General features: G+C 50.9%; 1 protein-coding gene across 2 annotated transcripts; it reads left to right on the top strand.

The window, feature by feature from the left end:
• The first annotated feature begins 9,701 nt into the window (after positions 1–9,701).
• On the top strand, positions 9,702–21,826 carry Gipc1 (GIPC PDZ domain containing family member 1). Of its 2 annotated transcripts, none has more exons than XM_021169924.3 (7): positions 9,702–9,799; positions 17,939–18,259; positions 18,972–19,157; positions 19,252–19,432; positions 20,062–20,174; positions 20,942–21,023; positions 21,150–21,826. In XM_021169924.3, exons 2-7 carry the CDS (start codon positions 17,972–17,974, stop codon positions 21,299–21,301), a joined length of 1,002 nt encoding a protein of 333 aa, XP_021025583.1. In that variant the 5' UTR covers positions 9,702–9,799; positions 17,939–17,971; the 3' UTR covers positions 21,302–21,826. The 2 variants fall into 2 exon arrangements, with proteins under 2 accessions (XP_021025583.1, XP_085699898.1); XM_085843772.1 differs by lacking the exon at positions 9,702–9,799 and adding an exon at positions 17,094–17,116.
• The last annotated feature ends 1,523 nt before the right edge of the window (positions 21,827–23,349 follow it).

The raw sequence follows: 23,349 nt of genomic DNA, 5'->3' as shown, positions 1-23,349 counted from the left end.
TGGCCATAATTTGGTTTGCATTAGTTACTGATCCTCCTTTTGTGGTAAGTAATCCGCGCTCCTTCCAGATACCAGCATGGGACAGGAGGATATGAAAAGCATATTTGGAGTCTGTGTAGATTTTGAGGGAGTTTCCCTGTGCTAGTTGAAAGGCATGGGTAAGGGCTATTAGTTCAGCCTTTGATTGGTGGTGTGAGCAGGAAGGGCCTGTGCCTCCACCACCTCGGTGTCTGATACTATGGTATAGCCAGCTCTTCTGGCTCCTTCATGTAAAAAGGAGCTGCCATCTGTATACCAAGTATAGATGGCCTGAGGCAGTGTGCCTGCCTGTATGTGTGAAGGAAGAGGCAATAGTTCCTCTAAAGTTTCAGTGCAGGAGTGAGATAGGGAGTGGTCAGTATCTGGTTGAGGAAGAAGATTGAAAATATTAAGAGGCAGGCATGATTGGAAGGTGAGTGTGGCGTCTTCTATTAGAGGTATCTGACGAGAAAAACCGTGGAGGGAGGTAGAGTCTGTAAGCCTTGATAAGTTAGGAGCTGTGACAATTTATGAGAAGAGAAGAGAAGAGAAGAGAAGAGAAGAGAAGAGAAGAGAAGAGAAGAGAAGAGAAGATAGTTATAGGTGACCCAAAGGTTAGTTTTGTTTTTTGTTTTTTTTTTTACTCTCAAATAAGGAGAGTAAAAGACTGCTAAGGTGACTACATGGTGCCCATCCCTGGATGGTTAGATCTAGTGTTTCCAACAAGCATGCTCCAGGTGCAAAAGAAGTTGATGACCTAAGACACCAAGTGCAAATCCCTCTTTCTTCAGTTAAGTAGCAGGAACAAGGACGAGTCAGGTCAGGGAGATGTAAGGCTGGGGCCTTGGGGAAAGCCTGTTGGAGCCTTTGAAAGGGTTTGGTGATCGGTTTGAGAAGAAGTTCGTGGGTGGGGCCTAAGGCTGCTTCATATAAAGGGCGAGAAAGAAGGGAAAAGGAAGGAACCCACGAACGTAAAAAACTGGCAATCCCTAGGAATGATAAAATCTCTTCCTTTGTAGAAGGAACAGAGACCGAATCAGATTCTTTCTATCTAAGGTAATGGCCTTGTGGGTCGGGGTAATTGTTAGTCCCAAATAGGTGACCTGAGGAGTGGACAGTTGCACTTTAGAAGGTGAGACCCTGTAGCCTCAACTGGAGAGGAAATTTAGAAGAGCAGAGGTGTCAGCTTGACTAATAATCTCTAGAGAGGGGCTACAGAGAAGGACATCATCTACATAAAGTATGATCTTAGATTTGGGGAGAGGCAGAGATAATAAGTCAGTCAGAAGCTGTCTCAGCATCCTGAGGTAGAACAGTCCAGGTAAGTTGAGTAGAAAAGTGGGTTTCGACTTTTGGGATAGCATTGGAAATGTAATTGAGGAAAATATGTAATAAAAATATTAAAAATTTAAAAAAAAAAGTGGGTTTCAGGATCTGTCCAGGTAAAGGCAAATATGTTCTGTGCCTGGGCATCGAGAGGAATAGAGAAAAACGCATCCTTGGGATCTAGGACTGAGAAATAGGAAGTCCCTGAGGGGACAGTGGAAAGAAGTGTGTAAGGGTTAGCCACAACAGGATGGAGGGGAACCACTGCAGAATTAATGCGCCTGAGGTCTTGAACCAGGCAGTAGGTACCATTAGATTTCTTAATTGCTAGTATAGGGGTGTTAAAGGGGGAAGAGGTGGGGCAAAGGAGTTTTTTTCTCAAGAGGTCAGAAATGATAGGCTTAAGTCCCCTGAGGCTCTGGAGAGAGAGGGCATTGATCTTGGGTTATGTACCTGGTAGAGTCCAGTAATTGGATGACATCAGGAGCATGGTGTTTAGCAACAGAGGGGTTCTGGATATTCCAGACTCGGATATCTACCTGAGAAGCTAATAAAGGAAATAACATGGTAGTGTTAGTAGGTTGGCTGGCTAGAAGAAGGAGCAGAGGAACTGTTGGTGAGCTTGGGTTTGGATGAATGGGGGAAGCAAAGGAAATAGAAGCTCCCAGCCTAGCTAGAAGATTCCTTCCCAATAAGGGGACAGGGCATGTTGGCACTACCAAAAAGGAATGGGTGAAAGTTACACCCCTAAAAATGCAACTAAGTGGTGGGGTCTGGTGAGGGAAGTAAGGCTGTCCTCCTACCCTGACAATAGGAAAACAAGAAGGAGAAGTGGGTCCCCAAAACTCCTTCAGACAGAGTAAGTGGCTCCAGTGTCCAAGAGGAAGGAGATGGGCCACCCACATACCACAATATCTACCAGGGGGGTCCCTGTAGTGATGGCAGTGGTCAGGTCAGGGGAGCTTGGGCCTTCTCATTCGGCCATAGCCAAGCCTAGGAGATCAACTGGAGGGTTATCTGGGTGTGATGTCCCTCAGTTCTGCGTAACATGAGGGCAATCGACAGCCTAATGTCCCTCTTGATGGTACCTGGGGCATGGTCCCCTAAGTCCTGCATAAATTAGGGCAGGCTTTTGCCCAATGACCTTGTTGACCACATTTGTAGCAGGTACCTGGTGTTCTCTGAGTCTTAGAAGACCATGAGTCTGAAGCAGTGGCTAGGGCTGGTTGGACAGCCTTTGCCAGCATATGGTATTTTTGTTTGCAGACTTTTTCATCTCTCCCATGATACACTTTGAAGACCAACGCTAAAACTTCTGCTTGTGGAGTCTGGGGTTCCCTCTCCAGCTTTTTAAGTTTAGCTCTTATGTTGGGGTAGCTCTGGGATAAGAAGTAGGTCCAGAATTTGCTTACTTTCTGGGCATTCAGGGTCCAGATTGGTAAGCTGTAATAAAGCCTTTGTGAGGCGTTCTAAAAATTGAGATGGGTTTTCCTGCTTTTCCTGGACAACCACTTGGAGTATTTCAAAATTTACTGGCTTTAAGGCTGCCTTTCTTAGGCCCACCAAAAGGCATGTAATAAACCTGCCTCTGGCTAAAATACCACCTGCAGAATTATAATTCCATCAAGGATTATGGTCAGGCACTGTCTCCAATCGGATTGGATATGCTCTATCTGGTTAATGAATTTCGTCTGCATGCAGTCTTGCTTGCTCCCAAGCTCGCCTGCATTCCTCAGGAAGTAAGTTGTTAGTAAGTCTCATATGTGCATCATGGAAAGTTAAGCTATAAGATTGAGTAATGTATTGAAACTCTTTAATGAAGGAGGAGGAGTTAGAGGTACAGGAACACAGTCTGCTTTCTATTTGAGAAAGTTCACTCAGTGAGAAAGGAACATGTACTCTGACAAGGCAATCTACCCCAGAAACTTCCCTTAGAGGAAGAACTGATGCTGGGTCAGGTGTCCCTGGGGGAGAAGGACTTGGGGGGTTGGCTGTGGCCTTAGATCGAGTGATAGGAGGGGTAAAGGTTGGCACCAATGCTGGAAGTTTGGAGCAACCTGTGGCTGGCACAGAAGGGGTGGGGGGGGGGAGCCTGGAGAGGTCGAGATAGCAGACCCTGGGGTATCCTGGTGAGGAGAAACAGAGGTTTGGGTCTTCGGCAGCGTGGAAACAGGTCTGCAGCGGAAAGGAGGTGGTTCGTTAGCTGGATCTAGCGTTGCAGCATCATCTGGAGGAGGTTGTGTAGGTTTCATGGCCAAGAGAAGTTGGGATGGGGTCAAGTACAGCACATACAGGGGTGGGAGCAAAGATAGATTGAATGCTTGGGCATAGGGGACCTCTTTCCATTTACCAGTTCTCTGGCAGTATGTATGAAGATCCCTTAAAATGATTGGATCAAGGGTACCATTAACTGGCCTTTAGGAACTATTATCTAGCTGGTACTGAATCCAGACCTTATTGCAGAGATATACTAATTTTGATGCCTTTAAGTCAGGTGTTAGCTTCAAAGATTTGAGATTTTCCAGGAGACATCCTAGTGGGATGCCTGGAGGTACATTCCAATACATCGCAGCACCCATTTTGGGGAGGGGGGTATTGGATTATTTGTACCGGCATCCCAAGAACAATTCAACAACCAAAAAGAAATCAGCCAGGCTAGAGGCCCAAGTCATCACGAGGGCTCCCTAGAGGCTACACAGTAAGCCCTGGACTCACTGCAGAAAGGACTCTACCCTGGATCCAGGGGTTTCTTAAATGGCTGCAAGAGTTCTGTAGGGGAGGGATTTGAGAGCCGCTTTCGAGGGAATGGTCACCCAAGGGTTGATGTCCTAATTCGTGTGTCAGCTGGGAGGTATGGCTATAAAACGCCAACCCCTTAGCCCCCAGAAAAAGCTGGACAGGCCCTATCTGGAAAATTAGGGGCCCTCTAGACAACCAACCCTACCAATTAATATGCCGGTGTCTGTGCAAGAATTCTAGCTAACTGGTAAACAGAAACGTGGAACTGAATGGGTGGTGTGGACCCGGCAGAAGCCAGCCCTACAAGATGGGCTAGGGCGGCACAGCTCACGTGGTAAAAGTTCGTATGTCCTGCTGCAGTAGCAGCTCACGTGATGGAAATCTGTAGCTCCTGCAGCAACCAGCTGAGGGACCAGGATGCCACTTGTACCTCTGTTCCCAGTTGGTGGGCACAGCGAGTCAGGCAGGGCAGGGCGGCGAGAGTTATGGCCTGCTCCTTACAGCAGCCACAGTTGCAGGCTGCGGTCAGTGGTAGCAGCCCACTCTACGACAGTCCACACGGCCTCGGTCCCACAGCCCGTGCCGGAACCCGAGGCGCTCCGCAGTGGCTCTTGACAGTACTGCTGAGTTCCCTGGTTTCAGCACCAAAGATGTGTTAGAATAGCAGCTGAACACAGCACACTAGGCCAAAACAGCTCCATGTATAAGAGGTTTATTGGGAGAGAGGGGGTCAAGGAAGGTGGCGGCAAAAAGAGAAAGGAGTACACAGGGGGAATGGTGTTCCCCTTATATGTATGGATAATGACATAACACAGGTAAAGGTGGGAGATGAGCCAAGTGGATTCTGGGAATATAGTGGTCGTTGTCCTGGCAACAGGTCTGTAGGTCCCGTCTATGTGATATCCAGAGGTCCTGATGCCAACACCACCTGCTCTATACTGGAGCATATGTACCTTCAGAAAAAGACCTTACCAAGTGAAGTCTTCTACTTCGGAAACTCATTTCTTTTGAAAAGAGAGAGCCCAAACTAAGCATACTACACATAGTGAGGTGGTTTGAATAAGAATGGCCCCGTAGGCCCATAGGTTTGAATGCTTAGTCACTAGGGAGTGGCACTATTTGAAAGGATTAGAAGGATCAGGAGGTGTGGCCTTGTTAGCAAAGGTTTGTCACTGGGCGTGGGCTCTGAGGTTTCAAAAAACCATGCCAGGCTCAATGTCTCCCTCTCTGCCTACAGATCAGGATGTAGCTCTCAAGTACTTCTCCACCATGTCTGCCTGCATGCTGCTATGTTCTCTGCCATGATGATAATGGACTAAACCTCTGAAACTGTAAGCCAGCCCCTAGTAAATGGTTTCTTTTGTAAGAGTTGTCTTGGTCATGGCATCTCTTCACAGCTATAAGACAGTAACTGAGACACATGAGTTCCCTGCCCCCAAATGGCCACACAAGGGAGTCCCTCAGGGTCAGCCTGGAAGGCACATGAAAGCCAATGCAACTGTGTGCATTCGGTTTTAGCCAAAATGTAGGGACAGGCTACATATAAAGCCGGCATTGGAACCTGGAAGCATTATCTACACAGTACTGTCTTAACACCTGTGCAAAATACAACTATCAAGTGGGTCACAGAGGCCTGACCAAGGTTACAGGAAATGTGTGGCAGAATCAGGTTCCCTGCAAGGAAACCTTGGGAAGCCACTGAGTAGAGCCGTTGGGAACGTGAAGCTTAAGTTGCAGTGGAGACTCCTGATTACCAGAGATGGCGGGACTCAGGATATCAGCCAAGGAAAGCGGTGAGTGTAGAGCAGTGCTAGGCCACAGAAGAGGGCGTGTGATAGAAGCAGCGGAGCTGGAGAGGGAGGGTTGCCCAGCCCTTGGAGCACAGATGCAGCAGGATTTGGTATTTTCCCTGGCATGGTTTGATTTGCTTTGAGCCAATTTTTCCTTGTTTCCTTCCCGTTCCCGGCTATTGCAACGGCCAGGTTTACTCTGTGCCATGATATGTGGTAAGTTTTGGCTTGATTTTGCAGGAGCTCTGTCTTGGTTTCTGTTTCTGTGATAAAATACCCCGACAAAAACAAATTAGGAGAGAAACGGTTTCTTTTGGTTCACGGTTCCTCTCTGTCATGGTGAGGAAGACAACAGCGGGAGTATAACCAGCAGCCACAGTGGTGCACAGCAGTCTGATAGCACAAACAGAGTTACATACAAGTGGAAATAGGCTACAAATTCTCAAACCTCCTCTCAGTGACATGCTTCTTCCAGCAAGGCCACACCTCCTAAAGGTTCCACAACCTTCCCACACAGCACTGCCAGGCTGGGACCAAATGTTCAACCATAGACGCCTAAGGAGAACAGTTCACCTTCTGTTGGAGATTGGTGCTATGGCTTCGATTCAATCGGAAATCTGAGTGTCCACACTCTGAAGGTTCTTGTCCCCGACTGGTTTTTGATTGATCAATAAAGATGCCAATAGCCAATGACTGAGCACAGGGCGAGACACTGAGGATGCAGAGAGGAATGGTGCAGTATCACCATGACTCGGGGAAAGATGGGACGCAGGAGCGGCAGGAGATAAAGCCAAACAACCGGGTAAGCGACCACTGACCACTTCCCTGATTGGGCCTGGAGTAGAAGGGGAAGGTTTAGGAGTGTCCAGCCTTTGAAGTAGACAAGGCATTTAAAAATAAGCGTGTGTGTGTGTGTGTGTGTGTGTGTGTGTGTGTGTGTGTTTCTTTCTCAGATCCAAAGATAGCTCTGGGGTGGGTGTATGTACCCGATCAGCAGGGAGCCAAAGCCGTGAAGGGAAACTCCCACAACACAGTCAACCCACCCCGGAAACTGCCTTCAGTCAGAGAAGACACTTTGGACTTTTGACCAGAGTTGGGACTTTGAAAGCTAAGGGTCTTTTAGCGATGGGCTAAATTGAGTTTTACAATGTGAGAAAAGGGTCTAGGGGCCACGGGTGGAATATTACTCCCTAATGCACTGTAGTTTGGTGTCATATTGACAGCATAGTGGTGTCAGCTTACTGGATTTAGAATCACTGTTGCACTAGGTGGGCCCAGGGGGACCCCAAAGAAAAGGGGAAAGGAGGATTGTAGGAGCCAGAGAGGTCAAGGATACCATGAGAACACAGCCCACAGAATCAACTATGCAGGGCTCATAAGAGTTCATGGAAACTGAAGTGACAAACATGGACCCTGTATGTGTCTGAGCTAGGTCTTCTGCATATGCCTGCGGCTGTGTAGCTTAGTGTTCTTGTAGGACTTCCAGCAGTGGGAGTGAGGCTGTCAGTCTTGTAGAACTTCCAGCAGTGGGAGTGGGGCTGTGTCTGATGCTTTCGTCTGCACTTGGGACTCTTTTCCTCCCACTGGGTTGCCACGTTCAGCCGTATATAAGGGTATATGCCACTCTTGCTGTATCTTCTTAGGCCATGTTCAGTGGGTGTCCCTGGGAGGCCCGCCACACCTCCTGTTTTTAATAAGGAAACAAAGGAGGAGTGGATCTGTGGGAAAGGGGAGGTGGTGGGGAGGAATTGGGAGGGGTGGAGACAGAGGAAACTGTGTTGGGATGTAATGTATAAAAGAAGAATAAAAGTTCAAAGAAAAGAGAAGCACTGTTACCTGTAGCAACACTGGGAGGACAGAACCGTTTAAGCCCTCTGACTTCAGACATGGAACGATAGCATTGGGAGCTTGTTCTGTTGGGTTTGGGTCTTGCTTAGGTCTAGTATTTCCCATAATGCCCCTTTCCTCCCTTTTGAAATAGTACAGAATTTGTTTTTTTTTTTTGTTGTTGGTTTTTTTTTTTGTTTTTTTTTGATTCTACAGAGGGTTACAGTTAAGAGAGTGCCTTGAGTCTCAAAAGAGACTTTAGACTTTTACACTGTGTCAAGACTGTGGTAGACTACGGGCACTTTTGAATTGGACTGGATGCATTCTCATTATGATATGGCTACAAGCCTAAGAAGGGCAGAGAATGGGATGCGGGGCTCTGAATAATGATGACCCCCCATAGTTTCATACACTTTAATATTTGGTTCCCTCACTGCTGGGTGTGAGGATGCACACCTTTAGTCCTAGTACTCTGGAGGCAAAGGTAGGTGGGTCTCTGTGAGTTGGAGGCCAGCCTGGTCTATAGAGTGAGTTCTAGAAAAGCCAAAGCTGTTACAGAGAGAAACCCTATCTCAACAAAGAAGGAGGAGGAGGAGGAGGAGGAGAAAGAGGGAGAGGAGGAGGAGGAGGAGGAAGAAGAAAAGGAAGGAAAGAAGAAACAGTGTTTTTTTAAAAAGGTCTTGATGGAACTGTTTTGGAAGGAGGTGTGTCCTTGTTGGAGAAAGTATGTTACTGGCTTTGAGGTTTCAAAGATTCAAGTAATTTCCAGTCTCTCCTCTCTCTCTCTCTCTCTCCTCTCCCTCTCTCTCTGTCCCTCCCTCTTTCTCCCTCCCTTTTCCCTTCCTCATTCTCTGTGTGTGTATGTGTGTGTGTGTGTTAAAAGGTAAGAAAGTGGGGGCTGGAGAGATGGCTCGGTGATTAAGAGCACTGACTGCTTTTCTGAAGGTTCTGAGTTTAAATCCCAGCAACCACATGGTGGCTCACAACCATCTGTAATGACATCTGATGCCCTCTTCTGAAGACAGCAACAGTGTACTTAGATATAATAATAAATATAATATAATATAAATATTTTTTAAAAAAGGTAAGAAAGTGGATGACAAAGTATACGCACAGTAAACTCAGAGTTATATGGAGATAAACTCATAAAAGGGAAGCAGGAGAAGTGGCTTGAAAGTAGATTGTCAGCCTAGCATCCACCAGTGACAGTGCCTCAACCTTGAGCACTTGACCCAAGCTGATCCTCCAAGAGGAGGAGGAGCTGGGTCTACGTTCAACCTTAGAGCACCTAGAAGAACGAAGGAGAAGGGGGAGAAAGAGTCCATCGTCCCTGATGGTAGAAGCCTGGACTGGTTGGTCATTAGCTTCGATTCCATACAGTAGGTGCTCAATTGACAAGTCGAGTGTTCTACTGTTCTGATACGTTCCATAGAGTCTTACACAGTTTTGCAGCTCTATGTGCAGCTTCGGAGCCTTTGCACACCCTGTATCTAACATTGTGTATACTCCATCCTGTGTCTATAGAGACAGGACCGAGCCTGGTACCAGGCAGGGGCACTTAAATATTGAAAGACTGAATGAATGCGCGATCGCCTTTGTCTATTGTGTAGAGTGGAAGAAGCGGAGACACGCGGGACCCTCCCTATTCACTGTGGTCCACCCTCTGGAATCAAAGCATCTTTCTGGGAGGGAAGAGGGGCTTGGGGCTGCCCCCCGGCCTCTCGCTGACCTCTCAAAAACCGCGCTTTCCTGGATACAGAACTCAGTCCTCCAAACCCCGTCATCTGACTCTCGCTGCCAGCTCCCCCACCCCTACCACCCGTCTCCCAACCCGTGCAGCCTCACAATGGTTCAGCCCTTCGCCATTTAGAGCGAGTAAGGTTGGACCACTGCTCACACAGTGGGGGGAGCCCGAGGCACGGCGGAGGGATCCCTCCGGAGCGTTCCGACGGGAGGCGCCCATTGGTCGCGAGTGCGCACGGCCGTCGCTGATTAGTCCGCCCGGGACGCCGGCCCCGCCCAAGTCCCGGAGGCCCAGGGAGAAGCCGGGCGGAGTTTCGAGAGGACCGAGCAGGGCGCGCACGGTGGCGGCGGCGCAGGTGAGTGTCCCCCGCCCGGGGGGCGGCCTCCAGGGCGTGGAGCCGTGGCGGTGGGGTGGAGCTGGCCGCGTCGGGACCCCAAACACGGACCCCTCCCCGCTGGCCGGGCCTCTGGTCCGCCCCTGCTCTCTGCTCTCAGGACGCTCCCTGTTGGTGGTGGGTCAGTGTTCCCGACCCTTCCCAGGCCTCTTCGCAAAGCTGGCCGGGGGGGTGGGGTGGGGGAACACCGAGACCCAGGTCGGGATAACAGTAACAACCGCAGCACTAGTTTGATGACTCCCCCTCGCAAGCCGAGATCGGTGTTTCCTCGTCCGGCGCTTATGCTGCACAGCGTTGAATCAAAACACCCTCCTGGGAGGTGTTGTTAACTTGTTTTAGAAGTGAGGCACTGGTGCCAGAGAGGTGGAGTAACTTACTCAAGGTCACACAGCTAGTAAATGACCCATGGGGCTTAGGGACCCGTATCCTTTGAGTCCAGAAACTAGTCCCAGAGATCAGCCCCTAGACTCACGCCCACCGCCACCCCCATATTCACTTCGGAGCCGCACCTGCTGGGTTTTGCTTTCCTCTCCGCGCCCACGCGTCACTAGACAGCTTCCAGGTTGCCCTCGTGTCCCTTCTCTGAGCTGGAGAGGCAAGGCCCAAATACCATGGGTCGCTTAACCCCATTTCCTCAACACCCACCCTGTCCACTCTTCACTGTTAGAGGGATGACTGGAAGTATAGAGACTTGGTGTCTGGGGAGCGCGGGGGCTACAGGCGGCCAAGACCGGTCAAGCTGTGCATTCACGCCCCTCAGCCCCCGCCCCGGAAACACTGGAGAGATGAAACCTTCAGGATCCGGTTTTTCAAGAATGAATCAGAAGTTCCTGCCTTCCTCCCCGAAGCAATACTGTGCCCGGGGTTAGGAGGGAGGGACGACCGGGGCAGGTGTGGTGTCCCCTATGCCAGGCGTTATCTGAGCCCCTGGAACAACCCCCTTCCTTTGCTTCCTGCTCCCCCCACTTGGCTTTTCTGTGACTGCGGGGGTGGGGGGTTGCTGAGTTTCAGGCCCTTTTTGGGATGAGAGTGCTGAACTCCGGAAATCCATCCAACCCACTTCCCTTCAGCTCCTTGCAGACAGACCGGAGAGACACACACTTAGCTCTCTAGCAGTCATGTTGTGGGGGTTTGAACCACAGGCAGTCGGGGATGTAAGACATTCATTCTACAATTCAGCCCTGGTGGAACCCGACCGAGGTTTCACACGCTAGGCAGGTGCCCTACGCCTAAACTATGCACCCATCACCTACAGAGACTGAGCAGCCACTGTGCCTGGCAGCTTATTTTGCTTAGAAGACTCCAAACACGGGACAGAATTTCCTGCAGTCTGGTGGGGAACAAACAATCAGGTAACAGGCAGCCATTGTAGATCCTTGTAAGAAGTGCTGTGCGGTCTCAGCATCACTGGGCACCAGGGTCCTGGAAAACACACACACACACACAACCCGGGCAGAGCAAAGCGTCTAATAGCGACACAAGTAATAAAGCTAGAGATGTGATTCACGGGAGTTTGCTATGCCTGGTACACAGGACACATCTTCCTTTCTCTCTCTCTCTCTCTCTCTCTCTCTCTCTCTCTCTCTCTCTCTCTCTCTCTCTCTTGTTTTCCCCTATACTGTGGATCCCTTCGTCAGGTCAAATGACTGTTACCATCTGGTTCGCATTCTGAAATAGAGACACAGGTGCTGGAGAGCACTTACTGGGAGTTTGATGCCCAGCACCCGCATGGTCCAGGCTCACAAGTGGTACAGACAGACAGACAGACATGCAGTCTCATTCTCATAAAAAAAACAAAAAAACAAAAAACAAACTTAGAAACCAGAGACATAAAGATCAATAACAGCGGAGAGCTTGGAAGATGAGATATGTTGTCAGAGTAGCATATAAGTTCATAGGCCTAAGTCCTGTAGACCATGGGAAACTCTTCAGTGGGCTGAGGCAAACCGGCTGCCTGGAGAATTCTGGAAAAGGCCTTGCCAGGCATAGGAACTGGGGTGCTCTTGGGCCAGAGAAGGGAGGATGTAAAGTTCTGGAGGCGTGGCTCAGCGGTACAGCCCCTGCCTAAAATCAGTCAGTGAGGCATCGAGGAGGGGGCGTGGTTCATCGGTAGAGTACCCTCCTTGCAGATAAAAGGTACTCGTTTCCCATGCAAATAATAACATTTCCTGAGGTGATGAGCACTCCACATGCAGCAGTCTTTGGAATCCCAGAAGTACCCCGAGAAATGTGACTTCTGTCAGATTTTCAGATGCGGAAACTGGGGCCTCATGAAGTTAGGCAGCTTGGCTTTGGGCCACTGTTAAGTGGCAAGGGTGGGGCTTGCATCCAGACCACCTCGCCACACCTCAGGGTCTTCAGTTCTCATTCTTGAGCCATTCGTTTTCCTCAGAACAAAACCATACAGAAGCCATGTAGACAGAGGAGGTAGCTCATATGGTAGAGTGCTTGCTGGGCCAGCTGAATTTGACAGTCAGGACCCACATGGAAGTGCCAGGCATGGTGGCTTGCTGTTGTTACCCCAGCACTGGGGACAAAGGAAGACGTGTGGGACTCATTGGCCAGCTGACCTAAGTGGAGGGCTCAGTCCCAGGAGAGACCCTGTCTCAGACAAAGTAGGGCTGGGGATACAGGCTATAACTTAGTGCTAGAGTCCTTGCCTAGCATATGGGAGACTCTGAGTTGACTTCCCAGTGTAAATAGAGTGGGCACACTGGCGAGATGGCTCAGCAAAGTAAAGGCCCCCTGAGTTTGATCCTTGGGACCCATGTGGTAGAAGAAAAGCACTGACTCCTACAGTTTCTGCACTCACATTGTGGCAACACACATGCACACAAATGTAATTTTTGGTTTTTTGTTTTTCTGGAGGTTTTGTTCTTTTTTTTTTTTTTCCCCCCGTTTTTGTTTTTGTTTTGAGACAGGGTCTCACTGCATAGTTCTGGTTGTCCAAGAACTTGCCGTGTTAACCAGCCTAGCCTCAGAGTGATCATTTTTTTATGTGTGTGGATGTGTCACCAGCACTCATGTCTATGCACTCAAGAGGGTGTCAGATTCTCCCTTGAAGCTGGAGTTAGAGACAGTTGTGAGCTGCCATGTAGATGCTGAGATTCGAACCCAGGTCCTTTGGGAGACTAGGCAATGCTCTTGACCGCTGAACCAGCTTCAGTAAAATTTTTAAGCAAAGTAATGACTCTTGGAGAACAGTACCCAAGGTCGGCCTCTAACCTCCAAATGTGCCTGCACATCCATGAATGAGCACATAGGGCCTGGAGACATGGCTCGGCAGTTGAGAGTGCTTGAAGCTCTTCTCGGGAACCTGAATTTGGTTCCCAGAACCCATGGTGGGCAGAAGGTGAGATGGCTCGGTGGGTAAAGGCAGTTACCACTAAACTTGGTGACCTGAGTTTGACCTCCAGGACCAACATGTTGGAGAGAAAGAAGGCAGCTAAGTTGTTCTCTGAGGCGTGCACACATACACATCAGGTAGATAAATGTAAACAAAATGCTTAAGTTGATGAAAAAGAAAACAGGTGGTGGTGCCAGCCCTTAATCCCCGCACCTGGGAGGCAGAGGCAGATCTCTGAGTTTGAGGCCAGCCTGGTGTATAGAGTCCCAGAACAGCCTACACAGAGAAACCCTGTCTCGAAAACCAAAAACAAAGTAACAGAGAGTTAACAGGCAATTCACAAAAAAGCCAATCAAGAGCATTAAAAATGTATAAAAAGGCATTGGGCACTATTGATTATCCCAGAGGACAAAAGCAAATGGACAGAGTAGTCGCAGCGCCCCCTGCCAGGCAATGTGCTGTCAGCAGGATAAGGGTCAGGAAGCAGGGCATGTGATCTGGGGAGATGGCCTGTGCTGCTATGTGCAGCCAGTGTTCCACATACTGGGGGGTAGACTTTAGTGACAGAACTCTCCCTTAGCAGTGGACAAAGACATAAAATACCCATCCCAGCTGAAGGGTAAGGGAGGGTGCGGGCAGCTAGCTCAGGCCTAACTATCTGAGCAGCAGCACGGAAGAGGCCCCAGTGGCTAAGGAAGAGCAGGACGCATGGGCATAAGGGACAGTGGGTGCCTGGGGGATCAGAGCAGAGAAGGAAGTGACTGTTTATAGGGTCATTCTGGCTGCTGTCTTGACAGGAAACTGGAGGGAAGCCTAAAGACCCAGAGGCTGCTTGTAGTGTGGATGAGTGGGATGAATAGCGCTCCGGAAGTGAGAAGAGAGCATGCATGGCTGAGCAGGGAGCCCTCTCAGGAGGATGTGATCCAGCCAGCTGGGTGCCCTTCTACCTCAGGAGAGGCTCTGCAGAGCACAGGCAGTTCCTAGTCCACAGGAAGTGGAGTTTGGTTCGGAAGCTGAGGAGGAGGAGAAGGATCAGGAGTTCAAGGCCAGCCTGTGCTACTTAGTGTGACCCTGCCTCAAAATAAGAGAGATGAATTTAGCCAGGTATGGTAATGTACACCTGTGTCCATAGCACTCTGGGGGATGAGGCAGGGATCACAAGTTCAAGGTCAACCTTGGCTATAGCTAGTTTGAGGCCAGCCTGAGCTACCTGGTGGGGGAGGGGGAAGACAAGAAGGTGAAATGTCCCTGAGGATCTGTGTCAGGCCAAGGAACTTCCTGGGGGATTGCAAATGAAGCACCCTTGAGGGAGCTTGTGGCTTTTTTTGCTTTGGACAACAAGTGACTGAAAATGAAATCAGGGTCTGGGTGTGGTCCATGATTGTTTACCTAGTGTTCTGGAGGCCTAGCCCCATCCCAGCACTACCAGAAGAAAAATGCCACCTTCTCTTGCTCCCCTTTCTCCTCCCTCCTTCCCTCCACTCCAGCCACACCCTTCAGAGATGCCCTGAATGTGAAGTTCTTTACGACAGCGCTCTGTGCCTTCCCTGCTACCTAGAATATTCTTATCCTGGAGGGATGATGTATGAGAGAGAGGTCCTAGAGATGGGACCAGGGCTTCTCTAACACCAGGTTTTTACTGCTGCTGGGCCACGTGTTACAAGGGTCTGGAGTGTATGGTCAGTGCCAGCTGGTTTATTGTAGCTCTTGTAAGTAAATCAGAAAAAATAGCTTTCTTCCCAGAGATGGACCAAAGTAGGGGTACGGCTCAGCAGGCAGCTGTGGGCTGAAGTTCACCCCATTTGCCGCCTAAATACCTACTATGTCTACAGTGTGGTAAACAGATTGTACATCCAGCATGATGCTGCTAATCAGGGTTGGGCGTGGCAGCATGTGCTGAAAGCCAGATACTTGGAGGCTGAGGCAGGAAGATCATCGACCAGAAATTCAAGACTAATCAAGATACTATAGCAGGACTCGGCCAAAAAAAATATAAAATGAACCTGGGGAGGGGGAAATAAACATGCCTTTAATCCCAGCACTCGGGAGGCAGAAGCAGGAAGATCTCTGAGTCTGAGGCCAGCCTGGTCTACAGAGTGAGTTCCAGGACAGCCAGGAATTATTATTATTATTATTATTAAAAATTAATTATAAATAAAATAAGTGCATGAATATAGTAAGTACTGCCCCCTAAAATATGTTTGCTTGCTAGATGGAGGGACAGAGAAAAAATAAAAGAGGAGCAGCTCAGAGACCAGTGCTGCTGCTCTGGTGAGGACCAGCATTGCTGGGGCTAGCCCAAGGCTGGGGCGGGGGGAATCATTGAGAGGCCCTGCCTCAAAGGACTAAGGTGGAGAACGACTGGGGACACCACTGCTTCCTTTGGCCTCTCTGAGCACAGGAGCACACACAATGCCCACCCACGCACACATACGCTTTTTTGGTGGGTGCTGGAGGCCAGGGACAGGCTTTCTCTTAGTAGCTCTGGCTGGCTTGGAACTATAAGGGCAGGCAGGCCTGGAAGTCACAGAGTGCTCTACCTTCCGAGCACAGAGGCTTGCCTGGAAGTGCCAAGCAGGGTGCTGGGGCAGCAGCTGAGAGCTTACAATTTATTCAGAGGCGTCATGCAGAGACAGACAGACTGACTGACAGGCCTGGAGTGGGCTTTTGACACCTCAAAACCCACCCTCTAATGACACATTTCTCCAAACAGTCTGTTAAGCAGGAACCGGGCATTCACATCTATGAGTCTATGAGGCATTCTCTTGTAGACCACCACAGCTTCAGTTACTAAGGAGCGCGAGGACATCAGCACAGCCAGCCATCGCTGATCACTGTGTGTAGGGAGGATCTTACCCCAGTAATTCAATGTTTCTATGAGGATGTGTCACATGCCTCTTTCTGCTAGAACTCAGTGGCAGAACCAGTCATCTGCCAGCCCTGTCTCAAGGGGCGTGGCAGGGACCATGCACTCTGCTTTGAAGGAGAGACTCAGAAGGGTTTTGTTTCCTCTGTGTGTGTGTGTGTGTGTGTGTGTGTGTGTCACACCTGTGCAGGTGCAAATGTCTATGGAGGCTGGAGGACAACCTCGGGTGTCCCTCCTCAGGAGCTGTCCACTTTGGTTTTATTATTATTATTATTATTATTCCATGTGTTTGTTTTGTGTGCATATGTCTTTGTGTAGGTACACATAGCCCAGTGCACAGGTAAAGGTCAGATGACAACTATAGGCTCTCTCCTTCCATGTGAGCCCAGTTGCTCAAACGCAGGCATGCAGGGGTGATGGTAAATTACCTTTGCCCACCAAGCCATCTTGCCAGCCTCCCTCCTTGGTTTTTGAGACAGGGTTTCTCATTGACCTGGAACTCACTAAGTAGGCTAGGTTGGCATTGAACCCTAGGGATTCTTTTTTTCTCCAGCTCTGGGATTACAAGCGCATCTTACCACATCTGTTTTCCTGTTTGTTTGTTTGTTTTTTCGAGACAGGATTTCTCTGTGTAGCCCTGGCTGTCCTGGAACTCACTCTGTAGACCAGGCTGGCCTCGAACTCAGAAATCCGCCTGCCTCTGCCTTCCAAGTGCTGGGATTAAAGGTGTGCGCCACCACGCCTGGCCACATCTGTTTTCTTACATAAACCAGATCCAAACTCGGGTTTTTTGCACACAGCGTTACTGAAGGAAGCTGATGGGGAAAATGAAAGGAAGCTGGGTGTGCTGTTTCCATCTGTCTTCTCAGCATTTGAGAAGCTGAGGCAGGAGTTTGTGAGTTCTGGGTCAGCCTGGACTACAAGTTGAGAGTCTTTTTCAGAGACGTGGAAAGCAAAGGACAGTGCCAGTGCCTTATCCTCCCTTCAGAGAGTGCGCAGCAGGCGTGGTCAGAGCAGGACGCATCTGGGACCTCATGGGAATGAGGATTGAATGAGGTCACAGCAGGTAGTGTGGGCTTGTAAATAGGTATTTCAGTGGGGATTATTGCTGTGCATAGTGATGCTGGGATGAAACCCGGTCATCATTAGCATGTGCTCCACCCATGAGCTGCACCCCAGCATCTGGGCTGTCTCTAGAGTCAGCTCTCTAGCTTCACATCAGCTCTGGGTGCCCAGACGGAATCCACTGTACACAGAAAATACTTGGGCAAGGCAGAAGTGCTGCTATATCCCTGTAATCCCATCTACTCTAAGGTCTGAGGCAGGAGGACTGCAAGTTCAAGGGTAGCCTGAGCAACTAAGAGATAACTGCCTCAAAATAAAAAAAGTAAGGAGCAGTCTAGGGAGGTGGGTCCACATGTACAAAGCCAAAACCAAACCTGTGAGGGAGGGAGAAGTGGCTGATTCGGGGAGAGCCCTGTTCCTGTGCTGAACATGGACAGGATCGTTTGTTGTTACTCTTTAAACAGCACAGCGGAACTAGTTTTCATAGCTTTAAGAGTGTAGAGCTGACTCCAGTGTATGGGAGAAGCTGCAGCTCTGTGGACAGTGCCAGCCAGTCAGGGTCGGTGCAAGCCTCGACAGAATGCAAGTTCAGCACAGCTTGATTCAGGCGGCAGTTCTGGAGGTATCCTGACACCCGTGCTCGGGAGTCCGATTCACATCAACAGCTACGTGATGCTCAGTGGTAGAGCACCTGACCAGCCTGCACCAGACCCCCGGGTTAAGGAACCCTGCTCTGCAAAGCACAACCATGTTGGTTGATGTTGATAATATGTGGTGGTGATGGGTGGCACTCAGAGAATGAAGCCCGGTTCCCTTTCTGCAGGTCTCCCGGCCGAGTCCCCACTTCTGGCTGCTCATGCCACTGGGACTGGGGCGAAGGAAGAAAGCACCGCCTCTGGTGGAAAATGAGGAGGCGGAGCCAAGCCGGAGTGGGCTGGGTGTTGGGGAGCCTGGGCCCCTGGGTGGAAGCGCAGCAGGGGAATCCCAGATGGGCTTGCCCCCACCTCCTGCTGCCCTCCGGCCTCGCCTCGTGTTCCATACCCAGCTGGCCCACGGCAGCCCCACAGGCCGCATCGAGGGCTTCACTAATGTCAAGGAGCTGTACGGCAAGATCGCTGAGGCCTTCCGACTACCAGCTGCTGAGGTATCAGTAGGACCAAGGTCCCTTAAGAGCAAGCCACAGGCCTGGCCACGTATTCCTATGAGCTAGGGCTCATGTTCCTCGCAGGCCAGCAGCCCCTGAATCTGAGAGGCGTGGCTACCGGAGGATACTGAGTTCTTATCAGGCCTTGAGAGGCTTGTACTCTAGTAGGTGGGGGTTGGGGATGTGTGTTCCCAACTGGCCTTATGAGGCTCGGAGGTTGTGTGTCTGCGGATACTAATTTCCCATTAGGTCTGAAGTAGCCTGTGTCCTGGTAGGTTGTGGAGGACTGACAGACACGTGGTAGCTGGGTTTCCATAAGGTATTGGGAGGCTTGTGCCCCCCCAAACACTGGGAGCTGGAGGTCAGGAGCAGCTTCTATTTCTCCATGATGCCCTGGAGGCATGACTCCAAGCTTGAAGCTGAGAAGCCGCGGGGGGCGGGGGGGGGGGCGACAGTGGGGCAGAGATTCCAGTGGAGGAGGTAAGAAGGCTGGGTGGGAGTCTAGGGTCCAGTCACTCCTCAGTAGGTATCAAGTACTTTCTCTATATCAAGCTAGCTCTGAGTTTTTACCACGACAGAAACCCTGTTCGTAGTATGTGGTGAATCAGTGGACCTCTCTTTGGCCCTGGGTGTCACCAGTCCCTAGGGTAGGGATGTGTTGGGAAAGAGGACCCAGGGAGGAAGGAATGAGCATCCTGCCCTACCTCTGTAGGTGATGTTCTGCACCCTCAACACCCACAAAGTGGACATGGACAAGCTCCTGGGGGGCCAGATCGGCCTGGAAGACTTCATCTTTGCCCATGTGAAGGGGCAGCGCAAAGAGGTGGAAGTGTTCAAGTCCGAGGAGGCTCTGGGGCTCACCATCACCGACAACGGAGCCGGCTACGCCTTCATTAAGGTGCCCGGGTGGGTGGCACACCCTTAGTCAGTGGCCAGGGTCTGTAGCGGGACCTAGAGTGGAGCTTCCAGGGTTGATGCCTGCCCCTCCACAGCGCATCAAGGAAGGCAGTGTGATTGACCACATTCAGCTCATCAGCGTGGGGGACATGATTGAAGCCATCAACGGGCAGAGCCTGCTGGGCTGTCGGCATTACGAGGTTGCCAGGCTCCTCAAGGAGCTGCCCCGAGGCCGCACCTTCACCCTCAAACTCACAGAGCCTCGAAAGGCCTTTGGTGAGCCATCCTTGCACCCTGGACCACCCACTGGGATGACCTTGAGCTCTTAAGAAATACAGATGGCAGTCCTGGGAACCACCAGCAGGTGGCACCCGAGCCTGCAATGCAAAATGGGGACAGCCCCACCCTACCCAAGAACTAAGTGCTGGCTGACAGCCTAGCCTGAAGGAAGTTGCCCCCACACCCGACTTCCAGGAGCCATTAGCCCAGCCAAGTGCCCCCAACCCTGGCCAGCCCCCTCAGCCTGGAGAGGTGAGGCTTGGCTGCTTTGAACAGCTCCTGTGCCCTGCCCCCGTCTCTACCTGGCTTCACTAACTCTCTGGAATGGGCCTGAGGCGCCCCTGGTGTGGGTAGAAAGGGCTTATCTGGAACTCAGCAGCTATCCTCCCGCTTCTCATACCTCAGTCCTTCAAAGAGAAGCTACCCTCCATTCTCCAGCTGCTTTTCTGCATGACTCCCAGCTGCCCCTCACGCTCCATGCAAAGTCCTGCCTTCCTGGAACCCAGCCCCTCTCCCAAGGAGCCTGCAGAACCTGGCGATGGTGAGAGGTGGCTGTGTGAAGCCTAGATACCTGAGTACTGTACTTACTGTATGCTGAAATTCCCCACTATCTTTACCTCCCACAGATATGATCAGTCAGCGTTCAGCCGGTGGCCACCCTGGTTCAGGCCCACAACTGGGCACTGGCCGAGGGACCCTCCGTCTCCGATCGCGGGGCCCTGCCACAGTGGAGGATCTGGTGAGTGAGCCACCCTGGGCCAGTGGCCGCATTCTAATTATGTAAAAGACTCTGGACACCTCTGCTTAAACCCACTCTTCCCAGCTCTGAGACCTGCCGTGCTCCATCGAGCCTGGGGACTCCTCCCTGGAGAGTAAGAGTCGGTAACTTCTTGTCAGAGCAGACATTAGTGATGCAAACAAAAAGCACTGCCAGACATGGGGTTTCAAGCAGGAGGATTCACATTCAAGGGCAGCTCAAACCATAAGACCTTGTCGCCAAGGTCTTAGATGAAAATATATGAAAGCCAGCCCAGGGTGGATACGCACGCACACATAACCCTAGCTACCTGCTGGGAAGCTGAGATTTAGTGTTCAAAGTCTGGGCAACTTAGAATATGCCTCAATATGAGAATAATAATGTCTGGGTGTTGGGGACTAAAGAGATGGCTTAGCAGTTTAGAGCACGTGTGACTCTTGCAGATCACGCATGTTCAGTTCAAAGTACCCATAGTGGGTGACTCACAGTCATCTGTTAATTCCAGTTCCAGAGGTCCAGTGTTCTGACCTCCACAGGTCCCAGGCAGACACTTGTACACATACACATGTGCAACCAAAGCAGTCCTCTACATAAAATAAGTAACAGTAACAAAACCAGGAGCTGGGGATGCAGCTCACTGGTAGAGCTGTTGCTGAGTCCCTGGGAGCCATCCCCAGCACTGCGGGCATCCAGTGCGTATCACAGCACCTGTTGACGTTATTGTGCTGTCTTGTCCCCGCCCTCCACAGCCGTCGGCCTTTGAGGAAAAGGCCATTGAAAAGGTGGATGACTTGCTAGAGAGCTACATGGGGATCAGAGACACGGAGCTGGGTGAGTGGGGCACCCACCCATGCCTGGAAGGTGGGAGTGGGCTTCCAGGTCTCACCCAGGCTGAGTTGAGCCTACACCTCTACCCATCATGACATCTGTGCCTCCATCTTTTCTCCTGCCTGACAGCTGCCACCATGGTGGAGCTGGGAAAGGACAAAAGGAACCCGGACGAGCTGGCAGAAGCCCTGGATGAGCGGCTCGGTGACTTCGCATTCCCAGATGAATTCGTCTTTGATGTCTGGGGAGCCATCGGGGATGCCAAGGTTGGCCGCTACTAAGACTGGAACTGAACCTGGACCTTGAGATAACCTGGCTTGGCCTGGCTGGGGTTTCCAGAAGGGGTGCCACAGCCAGGACCTGGGCACACAGCTGAGGCTCATAAATCAGCAGCCTGGGAAAGGCATGGGGTGCAAATGCCCTGTGGTCCTGGCCCCACTCCAATCACTACCACCACGGTGCCCAGCCTGGTTGGGGTCCCCGGCCAACCCCTGCCGGGTTCCCCACCTACCTCAATAGAGTACTCGCATGGGGAGGGACCAACACACTGGGCAGTCCGTCACCTCTGTCCCCGACATTTCCCACCATCAGCTGGCAACTGCCCCTTCTGTTCCCCTGGGCCTCAGTTCTCTTTGGGGTCATGACCTCCCTACTTTACTTTTTTTGCTTTGTTTATTTTCAAGACAAAGTCACTATGTAGCTCTGGCTGTCCTGGAACTCATTCTGTAGACCAGGCTGGCCTTGAACTCACAGAGATCCACCTGCATCTGCATTCATAGTGCTGGGATTAAAGGTGTGCGTCACCACTCCCTGCTCTCCCTGCTTTCTTGACACCAGAAATGCAGAATGGCAATAATGCCTTACCTTGGGCATCTCCCACCTGAGAGGAGCCCTCTCAGTTGGTGTCTGTTACCTCCCATTTGAGTGGACACTGCTGTGAATCCCGGTTCCTTGTTTTTAGACAATGAGGAGGGAGGGGGAGGAAGGCAGTGGGCTTTTGTGTCAACACACCCTCTCTTGGATATAGAGATTTTACTCTGGGAGCTGTTTGTCTCTGGGGAAGGAGGGGTGGCCAGGGAAAGAATGCAGCAGCTGAAATCTATCTCCTGGATTCCAAATTGAATTAGGAATTGGCTGCCCCACTGCCCCCTCCCCCTGGCTGGACGCCGTCAAGCTTCCAGGCAGTGCTGGAGTTTCTGGCTTGCTTGGGGTTCAGACCTGGTTCCCCACTCACCAAGGCCTCACATATGCTCCTCTTGTGTGAAAGCCCCCGTGTGTGGCAGCAAGGCCTGTTGCCCTGTTACCCTAGTTATTCTCAGGGGACAGGCATCCATGGCACAGTGCTTCACAGAGATGTAAACCTGCCAAGCTTGTTTTGACAGTCCATTTCATCCTAGGATTTAGGGAGATCAAGGAAAGGGTGAGGGTGGGACCCTGGCCAGACTTGGGGAGAGGGGAGGCAATTGGAACAAGGGGAACCAGGCCAGAGGTCTCTCTCTAGCAGCCAGTAGGAATGTTTGGGGTGAGCCCAACAGAGATGCTGCAGGAAGGCTGAGTGGTACTGGTTCCCTGGTACCAGGCAGGAGATGGGTATCCTGGATGTAGGACAGAAGCCCTGCAGATGGCTACTTGCCATCCCTGATCACAAGCCCATTTTCAGTACTGATAGTAGAACCCAGGGCTTCATACATGCTAAGGATGTGCTCTGTCACTGAACTGTAGCCCAAGTCCTATACTGGGGTCTTGCATGTCTGCTGGGAGCAGCTGGGACCATGTGTAGTGGGTGGTTGGTAGCCAGGTTGAACCAGAGCTGTGACTATTGTGGGTAAGCCTTGGGTGCTCTGAGTTTCAGGGACCTGTGTTCAGTGTGTGCATGGGTCTCTAGTGTATTCTTTTTTTTTTTTTTTTGAGGGGGGGGGGTCAGGATAAACAGAGATGTGATTATGTGTCTCAGGACAAGTTCTCGGGGTCCATGGGCATTGGTTTAAGGGAGACTACATCAGGAGGTGTGCTCTGGGGCTGCGAACAGACTTAAAATGACAGATTTACACCCAGTGCTGAGGCAAGCATCAGTTTCATATGGGGGGTGGGGGAGGGATAGATGTTACAGTCAGCAATGGTGAGTGCTAGCCAGTGTTTACTCCCCCATTATGACTAAGCTGACAGTGGCTGCATGTGTGCCCCTTTTCAAGACAAGGTGAGACATAGCTATGGATGCAGGGTGCCCTATGAATTGCCTACCTCCCCGTAAGGCAGGTTACAGATGATAGCCTGGCTCCCCTGAGTCATTTAGCCACCTCTCTTCTCCTAGGATGACTCCCTGTTGCCC

This window comes from Mus caroli, unplaced genomic scaffold (genome assembly GCF_978045245.1).
Source record: "Mus caroli unplaced genomic scaffold, Mus_caroli_1 scaffold_10, whole genome shotgun sequence".
Lineage (NCBI taxonomy): Eukaryota > Metazoa > Chordata > Mammalia > Rodentia > Muridae > Mus > Mus caroli.
Note: the sequence above shows the minus strand (reverse complement) of the source record. Positions and strands in the feature narration are given on the sequence as shown.

Bases quoted from the DNA above. Each gene is read 5' to 3' on its own strand.
- Gipc1 (XM_085843772.1), top strand. The intron at 19,158-19,251 runs GTGCCCGGGTGG...GCCCCTCCACAG, and splicing joins CCGGCTACGCCTTCATTAAG to CGCATCAAGGAAGGCAGTGT. The intron at 19,433-20,061 runs GTGAGCCATCCT...TACCTCCCACAG, and splicing joins AGAGCCTCGAAAGGCCTTTG to ATATGATCAGTCAGCGTTCA.